Below are 20,399 nucleotides of genomic sequence, written 5' to 3' on the forward strand. Positions count from 1 at the left end.
CCCACCCCCACACCCCACCACCAGACCCGCCAACCCACACAGACACTCAGCAAAGAAATGCCTACCAGTTTTTGTCACCTTAACTCAACCATTGCCAATATAATCAGCTAGTGCTAACTTGCTAACTCTCCTTGGATAGAACAAGTAAAAAGAGGGTGGAATGCTCGAGTAAAGGTTACTTTTTTTCCATTTAACTACCATCTCTTATTCTATCATATTTATTTCTGGAAAGATTTTTTTTTGGGGGGTGGGGGGCGTTAAGTGAGACCACAGTCTATTTTTTTCAGGTAGTTATAGAAACTGGCTTTAATATTCTCAAATTTATTTCCACAGAAATTTACAGTTCTTCAAATGAGAAAGCATGTTAATAACCTCAGATGTGAAAGCAATTTTTAAAATATTACACACTGCTTTCTTTCCCTATTCATTTATTTAAACAAGCAACAGCAAATGGAAACATAAAAAGTTCCTCAGTCTTATACAGGAAATGCAAAGACTAATCAACAAAATCCTGACAAGCAAAACTGAGATTAATCAATATTATACACAATGTAACTCAGATGCAGAAAAAGCAAAATAGAGAAATAACATAATATGTCTGCATATGAGTTATGAATGAAATTTTAAAATATAAAATTAAAATGCTCATATTTTATTTATAGACTATGCATAAACTATTAGAAAAATTATACTATGTATTTAATAAGTACTTTGGTACACAGAATTCTTTCAGGCAAAAAATATTTTTAAAAAAATGTTCATTACCTTCAAAAACAATCATTATGAAGCTGATTTTTAATTGCAACCTTACTGGCCCAATAATCAGCGACGTAGGCTCAACACTCTCCTTATATATGTTTTATAAAGAATTTTTTCTCCTTAGTAGAACATGATTTGTTTTCATGTTCATCTCAACATATCACAGTAGTGGGGTCAGAGTTTTGTTGCCACCTTTTAACCAAAAATAGGTCCAAAAGCCTTTGTAAAAATTGAAGTATATTTCAGTACATATGTATGTATATTTTTTTGTAAAACTATACTTTCAGCTAAAGTTACAAAAATTGTGTATATGCCAATCTATAGTTTCAGGGACTCATTTTGGAGAATCACGTACCCGTTGAACCTCAAATCATATAAGAAACGTAAGCCTGTCCAGCCATCTGGGTGAGGAACTGGGAACACAGAGGATTTTATTTCTAACTGTGTTTTACCCAGTATTGAAGACCACACTACCATTCATAAAAGCACCTCGAGTTGCTGTTTCCACATCTGCAAGTCCAATGACTACTAGGCCAGTGGCCCTAAAAATGGTCTAGAGGAAGAATGTCAAGTGACTATGTTTCTTTACAAAGTTTTCATTGTTTTTCTGATTATAAAATATGTGTGCAGGGTTAAAAACTTAGAAAATAGAAAAAGAATAGAAAAATAAGCAAAAATCACCCATGATACGCTCATGCAAACAACAGCAAACATTTTGACCACTTTCCTTTTTGCTATGCATTTGGTTGTTGTAGGTAAGAGTACGCTGTATCCTCAATTTTGTTTCCCAATCTCCCTCTTCATTCATCAAGGTATTTCCCCATGTGATTAAAAACTCTTCATTTCACACCTTTTTAAATTCCTTACTTCTGTTGCTCCCAAGCAGTATATAAAGTATTTCATAATCAGATATTAACCACAATGTAGCGTTAGCAAACTCTGAAAAGTTACAGTGCAATCAAGCTATCGTAATTTAAATATTTATTTAGCACCTATCACTGAAGTGCTCTGTAGGTTGACAAATGGTCTGAGTTAATATGGAAACAAAATAGAAGCATTTCCTCCATAGGAAGGTCTGGGATATATTGGCAACATGCCTTTAGATAAAAACAAGATTTGTCAGACTATTCAAGACTAATAAAAAGAGAAAGGCTTGAATTTTTCTTTGAATGGTCTAATGTTTTTGCTATATTAGAGCTTAAGATATTACAGCATGAACTACAAATATACCCATTTAAGAGGGACAGCTTGCAAATGACACAAATTTATTAAAAATTTATTTTATTAAAATTTATTTTAAAATAAAGACATTTACGTAGGAGTAAAATTTCAAAACCAACTTTTATCATACCAAACGTTATAATACCCTAATAAACTAATAACTTTTGAAGAGTTTAAGATACTTGATTAAAATTTGTTTTAATGTCAGGAGATCTGACAGCTTTCCTGAAAGTCAGGCCCACAATTTGTATGTCCTCTGGAAGGCAAAGATAAAATTGAAGAGAAAAAGAAAAAAAAGTCAACCCAATCAGATTTTTTAAAAGCTAGAAATAAAGACACACATATTCCCTTAATATGAGGCCCTTAAATAAAAGAGAAAACTTTAAAGGAACTCTCTCCCTACCCTCAAAGAGAACATTAGCTAGTCAATACTAATCTTGATGGTACTGCCTTCAATATATATTTATAATCTTTCCACTAACACTACCTCTTGGTCTAATTCCCAATCCTCCCTGGATTATTCCGAAAGTCTTCTAGGTTGTCTTACTTCTCCCGTCCAAACACCTATTCTCATCCAACACAGAGAGCCTGAGAGATCCTATTTAACACAAGTCTGATTACATCCCTTCTCTACTTAAAACCCTTCAATGCTTCCCATTCCACCTGGAGCAACAAAGTCTTGCAATGACCCCCATGGCCCTCTGATCTGCTGGCCCTCTCCCATTACCTCTCTGACACCGCCTCCCATATCACAGAAGTGAAAACCAGAGAACTTTCTATGACCAAGTTGGGGAAAAGATGACCACCCCAGGCAGAATTTCTAAACTGAAATCAGTGATGGTAGAGTGAAACAATACAGGACTCCTGCTCCTGCTGAGGTCAAACCAAAATAACCACCTCAGACAAGACTGAAAGATCATTCAAGAAGTGGGAAAATCTGGAAGAAAAGTGGTCTGAGTTTGGAGGCCAATAGTAGGGCCCTGTGGAAGCTGGTAAAAAGAGGGACCATCTAGAGGAATATTCTTATGTGATGAAATAAACAATCACTACCTTACCACTGCTAAGCCAGTGCTGTACTAGCTGCTTTCCATAGATTATAAGCAGGAAGTCCCTGTTATTTGAGAATAATGGTATCATTGGCAAATAATAAGAAAAAGGAAGGGTTTGAATGGAATTTTACCATGAAAAATGACACTAAAAATTCTGAAAAAAACTTTGTCAAAACAAAATGTGTTATAATGGCAGCTAAATCTCACATCAAGTTTCTGATGGAGTTATAGATACATGATTGCACAATTGACTCTCAATAGCACCATCAACCATTTTTACAAACATGTTCAAAGACCATCAATTTTCCTAAATTTCTCCCTTCATCCTTTTTCACTCATGTCTTTTTCTTCTGAAGCACCTGTCACCATCTTTGTCAGACTTTTCTCTTTCCACTATTAATTTGTCTGGCTCTCTAGGTTTGTCATTTGTCACTGGCTTTGATTGTAACTTAAGCAACTCTCTATCATTTTAATTAACTTCCAGAAAACCTGTATCTCTTGTAAGACTTTTAAGTCGGGTTTTCTTGTTTATCAAATACAAATTTGTCTGCATTGTTTTACATTGTACTTTCTGATATTTAGCCTACAACCTTCAAAGACATGGCCCTAATGGGGAGGAATAGATACTATGCTTGTTCACCTGGGAGGGATGTTTGACAAAAACCGATGTCCATTATTTCCACTAATTCAATCACATGTCTTAACAGGCTGTATTACTCTTTTGTGTGTGTGTGTGTGTGTGTGTGTGAGGAAGATCAGCACTGAGCTAACATCCATGCTAATCCTCCTCTTTTTGTTGAGGAAGACCGCTCTGAGCTAAAATCTATTGTCAATCCTCCTCCTTTTTTTTTCCCCCAAAGCCCCAGTAGATAGTTGTATGTCATAGTTGCACATCCTTCTAGTTGCTGCACGTGGGACTCGGCCTCAGCATGGCCGGACAAGTGGTGCATCGGTGCGCACCCGGGATCCAAACACAGGCCACCAGTAGCGGAGCGCACGCACTTAACCGCTAAGCCAAGGGGCCGGCCCCAGGCTGTATTACTGTTATACTACAGATAGGATTATTAAAGTTCAGAAAGTTGAAGAAACTTGTATGCATTACAAAGCTTCAGCCTCTCAGTCACTGCATATACTCTTTCTACTTAACATTTGTATAGCAATTTATTTTTATTTATGCTTTATAACAGCCATATGAGATAGGTAGAGATATTGTTATTCCTATTTTATAGAAGAACAAATTGATAGGCACAGTGGTCAAATAACTTCTCTGAGGTATCCTCAATGAAGAAATCAAAGCAAAAATTTTATGAGCGTCATAGGTTCATAAACTATAATCTCTCTCTATACGTATGTGTGTGTATAAAAAATAAATTAGTTTTTCCCATGATACTGAGCCAAGTACTTTTTCACTATTTGTTTAATCAGATTGCAAAAGTCAAAGCTTTCTGTCCAGTTTCAGTAGACAGAAGTTTGTAGCCCATGTTTCTCCACTGAGGCACCTAAAGTGCTCCTTAAAACTTTAGGTTTCTGGATTCCACTCTACACATAACTAAATCAGAATATCTGACCATAGGACCTAGGAATTTGCATTTTAATAGGCTTCCCAGGTAACATTTATTCACACTAAAATTTGACAAGTACAGCACACACCTCGATTTAGACAACGTCAGAGGATGTGTAATTATAAGTGGGTGAGGTCAGGACACCTCCTCACAAATTTTGAAAGCATCTGAAGGAAGTCTATTAATCAGAGGCATTTACTGTGAGAACTCATAAACACAGCATTATAATTATATAAGATTAATTAGCACTAGAGAAAAAGAAGATAAGAATCCAGACATAGTGAAATACTTAGAAGGTAATAGTCAATGTGAAATAAAGAGAGTCCTGGATCTTAAAAGATGCACTTACTGGCTGACATTTTTAATCAATCTGGTCACATAAGAGGTAAAAGTTCACACAAGATTGCCATAAGGGCACATTTATAAGTCAAAGTGATAAGTGTGATAAACAACTAAAGAATAAGAATCAATGTCTTGGAAAGTAATGAATGTCTGGAAAATTCACAAATAGCATTATGACCTCTGAAAAATAATCTAAGTACATTTGGTCTAAGGACAAATTCTGAGCCAATGCATGGCTGAACTTCCTCCTGCCCAGTGTCCAAGAATGACTCGCTCAAGGTCTTCTCTTTCTAAAGCAAAAGGAGCTCCAGATTTTAACTGTACCAACATTATGTCCCCAAAAGAGCATACAATAAATATTTTTTTTAAACTGAGGAATTATTCTTTTGATTTTGAGCTAGTCTTCTTTCTGCACAAGCAAAATACTAGCATTAATCTCTTCCGCCCATATATGATAAGCCGTTTCTATTTCTGAATGCTACTTTATTTTTTAGATAACTTACTTAATCAATGTTCAGTTATATCTGTATCCAACATTCCCAACTGAATTCTCACACTTTTCTTTTAGGACTAGTTAATTGCTTACAGAAGTTCCACTGAAAACATTTAAACGCTCTAGCCGTCATTCTCTAAGGGGGTCAAGAAGAGCCAATCCAATCATTATTCGCATAAAAAGGAATGAAAAGAAGCGGACAAAATGAGGCTTCCAACTTAATAACTGTGCTATAATTTAGGCCCTGCTTATCTAGCAAAAACAATTCCAATTATAGCAAAAACAAATCATCAAGAGTAAAAACAATTATGCAAGAAGGTAGAGGCACACAGTTAGATTCCTGTCCCAAAATGAAAATATAATTAAAAGGTTGTGCTCCTAAATTTTTTATAAAAATGTCAAATAAATTTGGAAATGTCTTGATACAAGAATATATTTTGATTATTTTAAAATAGGAATTATTTTATAACTAAATTCTCAGTTTGTAATTTATTTTTTCAAACAGAAACAATATTCAGATTTTTAAACAATAATATTTCAAAGAAATCTCAAGCTCTGAAAGTTTTCAGTAATGGCAACCTTTCTAAAAATTCTACCTATGCCACCATTTGACATCCACAGACTAAAAGAAACTTGTCTCTATAAGAGAAAGCTGGAAATAAATTTTTTTCTAAACACTGTACTCTAGTTTATCTCAAGACATGGTAATCTGCCTAACACACTCAAATGAGATGTCTCTGATTTCAGTGAGAGGACATGACAATATCGCTATTAAGAATTAAAACTATAGCAACAAAATATTCTTGTTTGACTTAAAAAATTTTCTATTTTTACAAGTCAAGTTCTATTAAAAACTAGATGGACCAAAAAAATTGACTGGATAAACTAGAACTTGTCATTTCAATAAAACCTTGTAATCTGTTGATTTTTCAGTTCATCTGGATTCTGAAATTACGTTACCAAACTTCTAGATTATTCAGCACAATTGGACTAGCACCACACTGGATGACATTTTCAATAAGCCAATTTCACAAAGTCATCTCTGGAAGCAACTGGTTCAAAATATACTTTGTAATTCAGCACAATTAAAAGATACAACTTTTTACTTTACATTAGACTTTTCAAGAAATACAGCTATTCAGTAAGAACAAGAATATAGACTAATAGAGTACAAAAAAGTGCTAGCTGAAGAACACCTGTCAACATTTTGTAGAAACTGATGGGACAAATAAAATCCAAGTTCATTCTTTCTCAATTAATTTACTAGTTGAACATGAAAAAGGCTTGAATTTTTATTTTTCTAAAAAATGTACCCTAATTTCAGAGATCTTTCTGAAGTTTACACTACAATGATCCTGGTGGTAGCTTCAGTTATTTTCAGTTGGGAGTGAGTTAAAAATAAATATCTAATACTCATGCTGAATGTGGGATTTTCTACCAGTACGGACACAGGCAAATTTAATCCCTTATCTGACACATGCCAGGGAATATTTTTTAAAATAATAAAAATACAAATATATTAAAAATGTAAGTTCACAGACAGACCAGTTAATAGTTTATTTCTTTTCTTTTCTCTATATAAGTTTACTTTAAACGGTTCAATCACTAGCTCAGTCTCAGGAGATTGGGGAGATAAATATTTCAGATTAAAAGTCATTTCTTTCTTTTCCGTCCATTTATCCTGCCAACCAGCACCTACAATGAGCAGGGCACTGGGCCAGAATTTTCTAAAGGAAATGTTTATGGCTAAGACAAGGAGGCTAAAAAGTTTGATTCCTTTTATAATGAAAACTGTTATGACCTGAATCTGATTTTAGTTCCTGAGCCTAGAAAGCAAATTTTCAAGGCAGCCTAGGCAACTCAATAGGTTCTCTCCTTTCCAAACCTTCTGTGAGAGTGTTGCCGAATCAGGACCCCGAAATACTAACTCCCAAACAAGGTGATACTTCATATCACAAAGACAAACAGTGCCTCCTGAAGAGCGTTTCCTAAATGGACCCGTTAATTTGACACTCTAAAATACTTAGTTTAAAAATCAGAAGTATTTCCTTTATTTGTGTTCATGCTAGTTTAAAAATGTCCTAAGGATGCTGATCCACATGGGTTGCCACAAAATAAAACATCCCCCTAAAACAATATTTCTATGACTTCTAAGTTCTATTAGGTTTATTTAAGTGGATTATACCTGGAGAGGAGGAAACACTTGCACAGCCATAGCATAAATATTCAGTTATTTAAACTTACTTTAGAAGATGGAAAATTTTTATTAAAATCCTATTAAATCAAAACCACAAGCTTCTTGCATAAAATTATTTCAATATTCTGACAAGGTACTGTGGAGTGTGGGGGATAGAAAGGCATTCTTTAAATTTTTAAACACATTCTGAGCAAGAAGAATCTATTAGGTTAAAAAAACATAAACTAATATGCACTTTGAAAAAAAAATATATATATACATACACACACACCCATACATTGTTGGAAAAGAAGACTGGCCAAAAAAAAAAAAATTTACAAGACCATCTTTCAAAATTAGCCAGGGCAAATTGACTAGTTACACTCAAATACAAACTCTCTCAAGTAACTATTCTGATTACTATGGCATTTTATTCTTCACCTAGCTATTTCAAGAAGTCTAAATTAAGACAGCTTCACTAGGAATTAGAGTGAGTCCACATTATTTCATTTTAGCCAAATGTGTTTTGTGTATCATGATTCTACTGCGTTTTGCTCTTTTTAGATTATTTCCTAAGTGATACGTGAAAATCTATATATCTCACTATTTTTATTCTGGAATGCAAAGATAAATAATATGTCTTGCTTTGAAAAAGGGCAATTTATAAAAGTCACTGTAAGCATCACATACAGATATAAACCATTATACACAAAATAAATGCAAACTTTAAAAAAATTATTCTATATATCTACATATACAAATGAACATGCCATACGTAAAAAGTAATTTTCTCATTAATCCTCAATGTAACATTGGAACTATGCCTAGAGTTAATGAATTCACAGAGTTTCGGGAGAGGAGATGGAAGGAAGGTGACATTTAAAAGTTATTGTCTTTTCATCTGTTCAATTTTCTGAGCTCACCCCGCCCTCTGAAATCACAGAGAGCTCCAAAAGCCACCTAATCTCAGTTCCTAGGTTAGAAATTCCACACTATCAAAATCTCCAATCCTCTCTATACACAAAATGTAAGCATTTTCATTCTGTATATCCATGGAAGTGGCGTTTGCATAAGCAATAGTGAGAAATCATCTGCCCTTTTCAGACAGTTATAATTTTCATCCATTAAAGCTACCAGCAGGGTTGTCACTTTAGTTTCCTAAGTTACAAAGATAACGACCTGCATTATAAACATAAGCACTTTTATTCCTAAAGAGACATTAGATAACCCAATTCAGACTAATCAACATGAACGTGACTAATCATGAGTTCACACTGTATACGTAAGCAATCCCTGTTATGAATCAAACTCTGAGAAGCAAATTCATAATTCACTGGAAATCTTGACACTGTGTTACAAATAAGGCTAACATTAAGGACTCTGTTAAACTCCCCCCCCCCAATTAAAATGATCATATTTTTAAATATGTGCAATAATGTGAAATGAAAACAAGGGGGAAAACCGACTTGGCAATTATTAGAAAAATCAGTGGTACAAAAATTAGCTATCAAGATTACATGTAAATTTGAATGATTGTATATTAAGTGCTATCATTAAACCTACATAGATTTTCCATTGTAACTGAAGAGGTGACATTAGCATTCAAGTGTTCAATCTCCTTAAACATATATAGCTGCACTATCCAATAAGGTAGCCATGAGCCACATGTGTCTATTGAGTACTTGAAATGTGGCTACACCAAATTAAGCATAAAACACACACCAGATATTTAGACTTAGTACAAAAATAGAATGTAAAATATCTTGATTTTTTACATTGATTTTATGTTGACATGATATAACGGATTATTAAGTTAAACGTTATCATCATGCATTTCACCTGTTTCTTTTTACTTTTTTATGCAGCCACTAGAATATATAAAATATGTGGCTCGTGTTATATTTCTACTTGACAGCGCTTATCTATAATGTTTACAGGACTTTTTTCATCAAAGCCACTGGGTGACACTGTTTCTCCACTAAATTGATACAACCAAAGCAATTTCCTGGCAGAGAAAAAAAATCTCACACATACACAGACACACACATATATGCACGCACGTGCGCGCACACACACCAACACACACACACCAACAGACATGATGTGCACTTTATAACTATTCATATTCTTAGGATGAAAGACGATGAATACACTTTATTACTATCTTAGCAGGACTGGCTATACTTAAAATCTTTAATAATCATTCAGATTCCTCAATAATAAATGACAGCTCTAATGAAATCAAACAGGCAGAAACTGTTTAGTTTGTGACTTTTTCCAAGAGTTTTCCACCTTCTAAATGGTAATGTTCTTCACCATCTCCTCTAATATTACATCCTATTTACTCACATTTTAGTGGATTCCTAAGGAAACCATGCAAAATAATTTAGGTGAACAAAAACAACCAGCTGTTTTCGCTAACAAAGAAATGCTTTACAGATTTGCAGATTACTTTTGCCTTGACTTTTGAAATCCTAAACATTTTAAAATCAATTTATTGAAAGACTAAAATGAAAACAAAATTCAATATTTAAGCCACTATCACATGCTCTTCTTTGATGAGACCAAGACTCTACAAAGTTAGACTTTGCAATGCAATTGATATTTATTTATGGGAAAGAGTCCTAAATAATACATTCCAGAGGCCGCCTGGTACTATCTGATGACAAGAAAATTCATTGTAAAGGCTCAAAAGAGTTTTGTGTGTACATTCAATGGGTTTTACTCAGTCTTCTAATTCTGAATGAGAATTTAGAGTTGGCTCCATACATGAAATCACAAATGATACCTAAGCTTAAAATTACCAGCCTAACTCCTTTCCTCCCCTGTTCCCCCAGCAGCATATTCAGGTCCAAGAGAAAATCGGATAAAAGCCAACATTTTCCCTCAGGTTGTCTACATACATTTAGCCGACTCTCCCTCAGTTTCCTTCTCTCTAAAATCAGACTAACTCTAGTCTCCTATCTACAGCCTGCACAGAATGAAGCATTTTAAGATCTCATTGCAACAAGTTGCTTACAACCATTAACTACCTCAAGATATGAAAACAATCATTGTACTATACTGAAGTATAACATGTTCTAAATCCTGTAATATTTTTACCTTTATGTCAGAAGTACTATAAATGTATACTAAATTAATTTCCACTTCAAAGAAAAACTTCTCCCTGTCTTCAAAACATAAAACTGCTCAAAATCTAAAACATTTATGTTTAACCATTATGTGCTGAGGACCTTGTGAAATCTATGAAGCTATAGATTTTTGCCCCAGAAAAATGAACAGATGAAGTTTTATATAAAATTTCAGAGAAGAGATGAATGATTCCGGATCTAGATTTAAAACCCTCTCTAAGCTATTCTATGCATTCCTTCAAGGACTGTCTAGAGGTCATTTGGACATTTTACTGTGATTTCCCCTTTTCTTATATTGATGCCTCATTACCCCATCTAGGCTCTAAGCTCTGGAGGGACAGTACCTCATCATATGTCTGTGTATAATTTGTATGATTTTTAGCACAAAGCCTAGTGCACAGATAAAATGTGTTGATATGACATTTGATAGGTTCACTGACCAAAGACCTTTATGGATAACATTAGCTAAGGGTAGCATCGTCTTTTAAAAAAGTAGTATACATTTATGGCGAACACGTATGGCCAACTAATATTTTTGACAATTGTTACCCAACAGATTTTCTCTGAACTACAATTTATGCACATCTTTAAGATTTTTTTTTTCCCTAGAGATCAAACCTGTGCATTTTATGTTGGCAACAATGTAAACATACACTCTCAGTTCAAAGTTAAGACAATTTCCTAGGGTGGCCCTACAAAGAAAAAATAAATAAACTCCTTTTAAGAAATACCACCAATAGTAAAAGTATATATTGGTAATTACTAAAAAGATTTAAATTTCTCTATAAAGGAAATAATGTTCATTTGAATATTAACAGAGCACATCTTTAGGCACAAGAATACAAAGATATCTGAAACTTCTGAGGTTCATTCCGAATTGACAGAGCTTCACTGAAAACATGAATGTAGAAAATAAACATAAATTGAGTTTTCAATCTCATATATTTGAGGGTTTTTTAGAAGATACAATTATAAATATCACACACAGAAGAGAAAGGAGAAAGTCTCCATGGAATAGAAGACACATGGCCAAGTAAATAAACAATTCACCATAAATATGTAGAGTTATGCATAACTTCACAAAGCTAAAGAAACTTGCCCTGTGCAAAGGCATTGCTTCAGCATGTCAAAATCTCTCAAGATACCACATGATACAATAGTTGCATTGATTACCTTGACACATCCATGAGATTACATGTCACAACGTTTTCTGATAAATATAACTCCCACCCTAAAGCCAAGATAAACTCATTCTTTATTTTTTTCCTCCCTAAAGCCCCAGTATATAGTTGTATGTCCTAGTTGTAAGTCATTCTTTAAACTCATTCTTTTGATAGATGAAATAACACAAGTTTTCAATGAAATCTACATAGACTCCACTGGGCTGTTACTGGCACAAACCATATTAACTGAAAATCTTAAAATATAGCATATAGGCATATTCCTAATTTTGAGGTTCATAAACATTCCTACTTCAACATAATAAATGAGAACTGATTTAAAATACAAGTGAAATTAAATTTGGTAAAGCCTTTATTCAACTAGAGTCCTGAAGAGATGATTCTAGAGCTCTATTTCCTAATAGAATACAATAAATTCACACAAATGTCACTACAGATATAACGAATGTTTTTTCATGCCAGTGTCACTCACCCTTGCCTGCCTGCACCCCCTCCCCCAGGCTTTTCAAAATGTATTTCATACACAGAGTCACTGTTCTGGTTGTTTATTTAATTAACATGACAGCCCAGCACACACAGCATTTCTTTCAGAACTACAGTTTTAACTTTTTACACTTTAGACTCAATACAGAAAGAGTAAAATTACTGTTTGACTCTTTCCAACCTCTGTAAATTTATATAGATTCACTGACTATTTCTGTCAGTTAAAACAGTTTTTCAGTATGCTTTAAATATCTGTATTCACGAAATAAAATCACAATTTTGTCCCCACACACAAAAAAATTCTTTTCCCTCACCTTTCCCAAGGGATAAGAAAACCTTGTTTTTCCTTTTTAGTGTTTTCAGAAGTTGACATTTATTAATTTTAATTCTGTCAGCAAGTCATAAATAATCAATATTGCTCTTTGTATCATCATAAGCAGAGTTACACTAGTGAAATGTGATAGGAGCTACAATTTTATTAAAAACTCATGATTGTTTCTGAAATTTATTCAACTGAGAAATATGTTATGTTATACTGAAATGCATTTAGGAAGTTAAATGACAATACATTCTATATTTTCATAAGAAATACTTCTGTATTTTATAACCGTACTGTAAACGCAAGTAAATCATACTTTTTACCAAAGACATAACAAGGCCTACCATATGCCTACCATCGAAAACCATCGCTAGTTCCTCTATTTTTGTTTTGTTGTTTTTGTTGTTTGCTTTTTTGCTTGAAAATATCTTTCTTACATCAGGGATGAACAATTTGATTCAATTTTTGATAACCAAGACTAGACTCCATTACATTCCTACAAAAACCTATTTTTGCTAATGATGTTTAATTAAGAGCTTTAGGGAAATATTTGTGGGAAACAATTTTGATTTTTAATTACACAATATAAAGTATATAGCTGTACATTTCTGACTGATATTGTATCCATCACAAAGAATTTTGTCATTATGTGGTACAAATGCATTAATGGAGAGAGGCATATGCCTTGTGTTTATTTCATGTGAAATCATAGGCAAAGATATTAGATTCTTCTTAACATGTAAAATAAAATGGCTTTGGTTTGGAATCTTTCAAAAATGAGTGCATAAGGTGGTCACAGTCATTAGAGAGGAATGACTAGCCAATTGTGTTCTTTGATGTACAAAGAGAAGAGAGAGAGGCATGCTTCAAATATAATTTCCAAATGGTAAAAATTGCATAATTAAAATTTTATGTTGAAAAATAACATATTTATTAATCATATATAATATCTAATAATTCAAGAAATTCTAGGTACCTCTGTATATTCCAGTGTTTGAAAGGTACAGTGGTAACTCGAGAGAGACATACCTGCTCTCAGATGTGAACATCCACTTAGAAAAGATACATACACCTTAAAGGAAACAATTGCCTTCTTAACACTGCCAACCAAAAAAGTAGTTTGACACACTGGTCTGCAAAATCAGCCTCACTCTTGAGGATACTGGGCTGATAGGACTGAACTAAAAGCCACTGAAATGTTACCAACTTTGTCTGTTCTTTACTGACAGTAAAGGTACCTTCACTTGCATTCACAGACACACCTAGTGTCAGATTAATTCTGTGAACGAAGCCTAGACCTATGTCTCCTTCCTTTGCTTGAAGTCATCTTTATCATCAGCACTGCAAAACTCAATTCCATACACAATATCCAATCTATAGACTGAATTATGGTTCAGGAAGGGAGGGAGGGAGGGAGGAAAATATATCCGTCAGTTGGTTTGTCTTATGAGAATTTTATCATCTATCCTCCTTGACCTTTTAGAATTGAGTCATTGAAGAGAGACAGTTCATAAGCAAGTGGCCACTATCATTCACATGGAGAAGAAAAGGCTGAAATTCTGTCACCTGTAAACCTCACAATGAGCAAGGTCCAAATAAATTCTCAAGAGGCTTCTGCCAGACTCTCTGTGTCTATGTCCATACACCTCTATCTAAAATTCACTTGTTGCCTGAGTATTGTCTTCAGTCGAGAGGACATACTCTTTCAGAAAAGAACACCTAATCAGGTAGCATTCAGGGGAGCGTCATATATGTGTTTTATAATTATTTTGATTCTTGACTTCATAAATTATGCAGATGACAGTGGTACACTTTGCTCCCTTAATCAGGAGTTTATTTCCTTATGATAAAACAGATAAGCCATATAGTATATAGCTCCTGAACTTTTCACACAGTTAGACTAACGTATGAGATTTTGCCCTATCTTACAAGACACTGTTCCATGTGAGTTCCCACCCCCCCCAATCATGTTCAGCAACAACTTTTAATGGGTCATATACAAAAACTAGTCTTAAGTAACATGTACACAGTCACCTATGTCCTCATTAAAACTTCAAGGATCTAAATTTCTGCTAAATGTAACCTTGTTTTTCCACCAACCATAAGAGATAAAGTCTCCCACATTAAAATATTCTTCATAAAACTGCCTTTAAAAAACTAGCAACCAAAGAAAATGACCAAAATAGATTACAAATATGCATATTCAACAGCATTAATCAGCAAAACATTTAAAAAATGAAATGCTCAGTTATTTTCTTATAAGTTTGCAGATTATTCAAATCTCCAGTTATCAATTCAAACCAGAGAAAACCAATAAAAATCTGCAGTTAATTAACACTGCTGCTTAATTCACCCACTCTTAACTCCTTAACTTCTAAACGTTATCATGGAATTTCAGAAGTTTAATTTCAGAGGCTAAATAATATTAATTTGGAATCAAGTTATTTATGATTAAATCACAGATTTGCCTTAGGAATTATGGTTCAATTTTGCAATAATCATATCACACTTCCCTCTAAGTTAAGGAAAAGTGTGTTCTAAACATATTTAAATTGGTAGTGTTTTCAATTTAAAAGATATTCTCTCCTGTACCTGTGAAAAGAAATTAAAATTTGTTTCCTCCCAATCGGTTTGCCCTTACACAGAAAGCTTACTTTATTCTGTTGATTACCAAATTTCTACCAAAACTAAGTATCAGTCAGTGGCCTGTTTTTAACTTCACTCTCAGAGTAAGCTTAAACCCAAGAAATATTTGCTTTATCTAAACAAAAAGCTAAATAAGTACATTTGTTTTAAAATAAACACAGAGGCTATGATGCTGTCGTCCATTCTGCTAAATAATGTCAAACAACCACATTCTGTGTAATCAACTCCATTTCAGAAACAAACTAGCCATATGGTGTCTGCTATTTCTTAGAAATACCTAAATGATTACCCACAGAACAACCTAAAAAGAAAAAGCTTACTATATATTAGGATATTCTCTCACTCTCTCAAGTTGTCCTAAGAGTATCATAGGTAGGCATAAATTTAAATGGGAAAAGTGTAAATTTCCACTTGCTGCACATAACCAGAATTCCACCACCCCCCTCCCCAAGTGTCAAATCTGCTTGGAGAGAGGTGAACACTGAAACATGCCTTTTCAGATACAATTTGTACTTAAAGTTAGGATTTGTTCTGTTATGCCCATTATAGCAACTATATTCCATGGTCTTAAAATGCTTAATGATAATAAGGAGATTCATTCTCAAAATTCACTCAACTTTATTTAGGAAACTCCACTCATAATTCTAGATTCCTCCTCCTCCTTCCTTCTGAAATATTTATATCACCAGGAATCTTAGAAATATTTTCCTTAATTAATATTTCCTGTATAACCTGTATATGTCCATTTGAATTTCTAAATATCCACTTAAGCATGTAGATACTCAAGAGAAATATTTTTTTTAGTTGACACTAACAGCGCAGTTCACGACTTGGACACAGTCTGAAGTTCAGACATATTGTTCCTCAAACTGAAGTTTATGATTATGATACAAAACACATTCGCATGTAATAACATATGTTCCCAAATTACAATTTAAAAACAAACTGGCCACCACCAGATGCAGTCTCAAGTAAAACTTTCTGCAAAACCAGAAAGTGTGTATAAATACCTCACCTTCAAGCATTTCTTGCTTTACTCTAGAATCTTTCTACTAACTTCCATAAACGTTTACCTGTCACTTTAGAAGAAAGAAATTTTATTTTTAAAAAAAACAAAGAAATTTAGTAAAATCCACAAGTTTAAAAATCCCCCACTGCTAAAAAACTAAACTTAATTTGAAAATTTCTGCTAAAGGAGGAAAGTATGAGGATACTTAAAAGTGTAGAGCAGCCATACGCCAGGTGTAGCAGATCTAAAAAATTGGCCCAGCTGTGGAAGACCCTACACATGCCATCTAGTTTGTTATTTATTCCTATGCTTGTTGTTCAAATTATAAACTACTGTGTGAGAAGGGGAGAAAAACTCGCTAGTTTTCTCCTAAGTCTGAAGTTACACCACTTTTCTAGGCTATCTTTCCTTTAGTTCCCAGCGCTCGGATTCCCTCCACTTTGCGCCGGATCCCAAGTGTTGCAAGTTTTCCCAAGAGGCGAGAGAGGAGCCGCCAGTGCTTACCTGTTCCCTCGGTATGCAGGGCAGGGAGGTCCTCCGATGGGACTTGCTGCTGCAGCCCGACATCTCGGCGGACACCACAGAGCTGGACCGCCTCCGCCTCTTAAACACCGGGATATCTTCCTTGGTCCCAGCAATCAGCTGGGACCCAAAATGCTCCCTCGGAGCCGCCCCCGCGGACTGCGGCAAGATTTGCTCCACGTACCTGGCCAGGAGGATCCCCAGCACGCCGGCCAAGTACGCCAGGTAAGGTCTCCAGGCGACCTTGAACCTCTCTAAGGAAATGAGGGACACGGTCCTGACCGCGCTAGTCAAGGCGATCATGAGGACGCCCAACCTCAGCCTCAGCACCAGCCATGTCGCGGCGGCCAAGCAGCTGAGCACCACCCCCGCGGCGGGGAGCGAGAGTAAGTGCTCGTCCCCGACGCCCAGCCCAATCTGGACGAGCGCTTCCCCCCCGCAGCAGGCGGCCAGCAGCGCGACGGCCAGAGGCAGGCGCACCCCGGCGCGCAGGAGGTACAAGCCCATCCAGAAGAAGGCACACAGGAGACTGAAGAGCAGCGCCGAGGGCTGCAGCCAGGGGCTGAGCGGCGCGCCGCCCCCGGGAGCACCTCCCCGAGGCCCCGGGAAGACGCCCCCTTCTGCTCCCGGGGCTGCTTCCTCCTCCTCCGCCGCCGCCGCCTCCTTACTCTGCTCCAGGTCACAGCCGATCTCCCCGCGCACCAGCCTCACCAGCAGCGCCAGCAGAAAGGACAGGGAGCCCGCGCACAGCGCCGAGGAAAGTTTCCGGGAGCGCCGGAGCGGCCGCAGCACCAGGTCTCCCCAGCAGCGGTGGCAGCCCGAGTCCCGCGGCGATGCGGGGCCCGCGCGACGGTGGCAGTCCGGACCCGCCGGGGGGGCCTGACTCACCCCACCGTGGCCGGGCTTGTGCCTGACTCGGGCGGCCTCGCCGGGCACTGCCATGGTGTGCCCTGTTCACGGAATGCCCAAGGTCCCCCCAACGCCCCCACCCCGACACACACACATACACACTCGCTCGCTCTCTCTTCCCAGTCCCACCCTCGGAATCCCTCCTTCTTCTCCCCAGGCCTACGGGCCACTGAAAGTTTCAGCTTTCGAATAACTCCTGGAGAATACTAGATGCTCCAAAGAGACGCCTTCAAGTTGAAAGCGAGCACAGGCAGCAACGAGCAGACTTCCTCCTTTTCTCTCTTTGAAAAGCTTTTAAAAATCCTCAGCTCCACCCCTACCCCCGACTTAATATCCTCCGGGGTCTCTTCCCACTTCAGGATTTTAAAGATTGCCCAATGCGTCCGGCGCACGGGGGCCGCAGACGCTGGAGGAGCCGGGGGCGCAGGGCGAGCTCGGGGCCATCCCGGGCGCAGCTCGGCGCTGCGCTGCTGCGCGCCGGGCCCGCGGCAGATGGAGGTCCCCCTTCTCTTCCTTCCTGCAGCTCTTTCTCTATCACTCTTTCTTTCTCCTCGGCCGATCCTCCCCAGCACGGCCCCAGGAAGCGAACCGCCATTCCCTGGGGCAGAAAGCAAAGCCTCCCCTGCGTCTGTCGGTCCAGTTCATGGCAAAGGGTGGAAAAAATGGAAAAGGGGCTGAGAAATAACCGAGAAGTTGCTAAGTCCCGTCGGAGAAAGACACAGTCCGAGAGACGAGCGGCTGCCGCAAGAGAAGGAAGGGAGGGAGAGCGAGCGAGCTAGAGAGGAAGGGAGGGTGAGAGGAGAGGGAGGGTGAGAAGGGAGAATGAGATTTGCTCGTTGTTTTTTTGTGTGTGTGGGGGGGGGTTCCTTCTTTTTGGTGCGAGGTTGGTGGTGATTTGCAGTTTTGCAGAAGGGAAGCGAGTGGAGACAACTGGTTAAAACTATATTAAAAAGTAGGCAACTGGAGTGATCGGCAATTCCGCTTTCTTTCTTTAAGGCTACTCCCTAGGAAAGCTTTCCCAGCCGAGCTCCCGCCCCCTCCCCCGGAGGAGGCGCTGCTCGCAGCTCCACTGCTCCTTTCCGCAGAGCGGGCCCGCACCACCAGTTTGCTGGAGAAAGGGTTGCTATGGCCGGTCCACCGCCCACCTCGCCGCAGCCAGGGGGTGCAGGGATCTGTGGCTGGCCCTGAGGCTGAGCTTCCTAGGACGTTGGAAAAAAAGAATCGTGCTTGACTACTTGGCAGGCGGTAGGAGCCAAGATCCTTCCTACTGTCATTAAAAATGACAGCCACATCTACTGTCTGAGTGATTCAAAGATGCTCATAGGTTCTCAAGTCAGTTACAACAGCAAACCAATTTCAGGTGGCATTGTAATGCTTTGGCTGCTCCTGCTGGAAGGTCTGTTTTCAACAGAGAACCCAAGCCTTTCTTGTTGGTCCAAAGGATGGAAAATCTCAAGTTACCTAGACCCTAAATAGCATCATTATTAAAGAGATGGGGGGGGCGGGGGGCATTCATTTTTTTGTGTTATTTTTTAAAAAATTATTTTTTTAAAAATCCAGTGTATGAAAGTATTAGTCAACAGTTGTTGATGGTGGATGGTAATTTATACTGAGATTAAGTGACTCTAGCCACAAGAAGGTTTACAAAGTTAGGAAACCCAAATAATCAATCAGAAAGTAATATAAAGAAATCTCAAGGGGGAGGTGAGGACAGGTAGGTAAACACTAGGAAAGATCTTAGAAGACTGTCTATGGTTGTGAAATACTGTGTCTACCATGAAGAAAGCTTATGAAAAAAAATCAGGACCCTTGCTAATGTTTACAGGGGGCCCTGTTCCTGTCCTGTAGTAATGTAGTATGTGAGAAACTAAAGGAAAATTTTAAAGCTAACTTTTTTGGCAGATTATGAGTAATAATATCTGTTCAATGGACTTTTAAAAATCCATCAATGTTGGGAGCTAGTTTCTCTACACTTAGAACAAGAATATGATAGTCCACTCTTGTTCATTTTTAATATGGCTAACAGATGTCATTTGCTTTCACTAATAATAGTATTAATAATCATCCAATTTTGTCTTTATTATCTTGACATTCCAGGTTAAAGTGTGTTTATAGCCTGGAGTATTTGGATAATTGGTTCAATATGCCACTGCATTTTGTGTGCAGAGATGAAGCAACATAAAGAAAAGCCAAAGGAGATAGATACTTGAGATAAAATTAATTCATGGGGGTAGAGGAGAAGACAGCTTAAATCTTAAACTTATCTTCCTAGGAAACAGCCTGCTCTAGTTAGAGGCAAGTATTAATATTAATATTATGACATAAATGTATGAGGAGCTTTGATGATACAGCTTCTCTCCATCAGATGTCCAGAACTGCGCTACCACATGGAGAACAAGTTGGGCAGCTAGTCAATGGCAGTGGACACCATCTGTCTAATAATTAAGGAAACGGGAGCAGCAATGTCTTTGCCAAAGACAAATGAGCCCCTGTAGCATGCACATAGACTTTTTCCAGTTTCCTCTTTAGACATATGATTCATATGCCAGAGCCTACCTGGGACACTTCAGAGTGAAAACTGTTGATTGGAAAATCAT

At 37.3% G+C, this 20,399-nt stretch overlaps 2 protein-coding genes across 2 annotated transcripts in view; both read right to left on the reverse strand.

Annotated features, from left to right (window-relative positions):
* PDE3A (phosphodiesterase 3A) overlaps positions 1–17,880 on the reverse strand; it is a 292,725-nt gene extending 274,845 nt beyond the window's left edge. The window contains exon 1 of the mRNA XM_087442694.1: positions 16,876–17,880. Within this exon, the coding sequence (XP_087298820.1) occupies positions 16,876–17,835 (960 nt within the window). The 5' untranslated portion in view covers positions 17,836–17,880. The remainder of the gene's footprint in view (positions 1–16,875) is intronic.
* The window catches only part of SLCO1C1 (solute carrier organic anion transporter family member 1C1), a 510,734-nt gene that overhangs the window by 347,775 nt on the left and 142,560 nt on the right, over positions 1–20,399 (reverse strand). The window lies entirely within an intron of this gene.

The sequence above is a fragment of the Ceratotherium simum genome, chromosome 17, assembly GCF_057802395.1.
Source record: "Ceratotherium simum simum isolate JZ-2026a chromosome 17, ASM5780239v1, whole genome shotgun sequence".
In the NCBI taxonomy this organism is placed as follows: domain Eukaryota; kingdom Metazoa; phylum Chordata; class Mammalia; order Perissodactyla; family Rhinocerotidae; genus Ceratotherium; species Ceratotherium simum.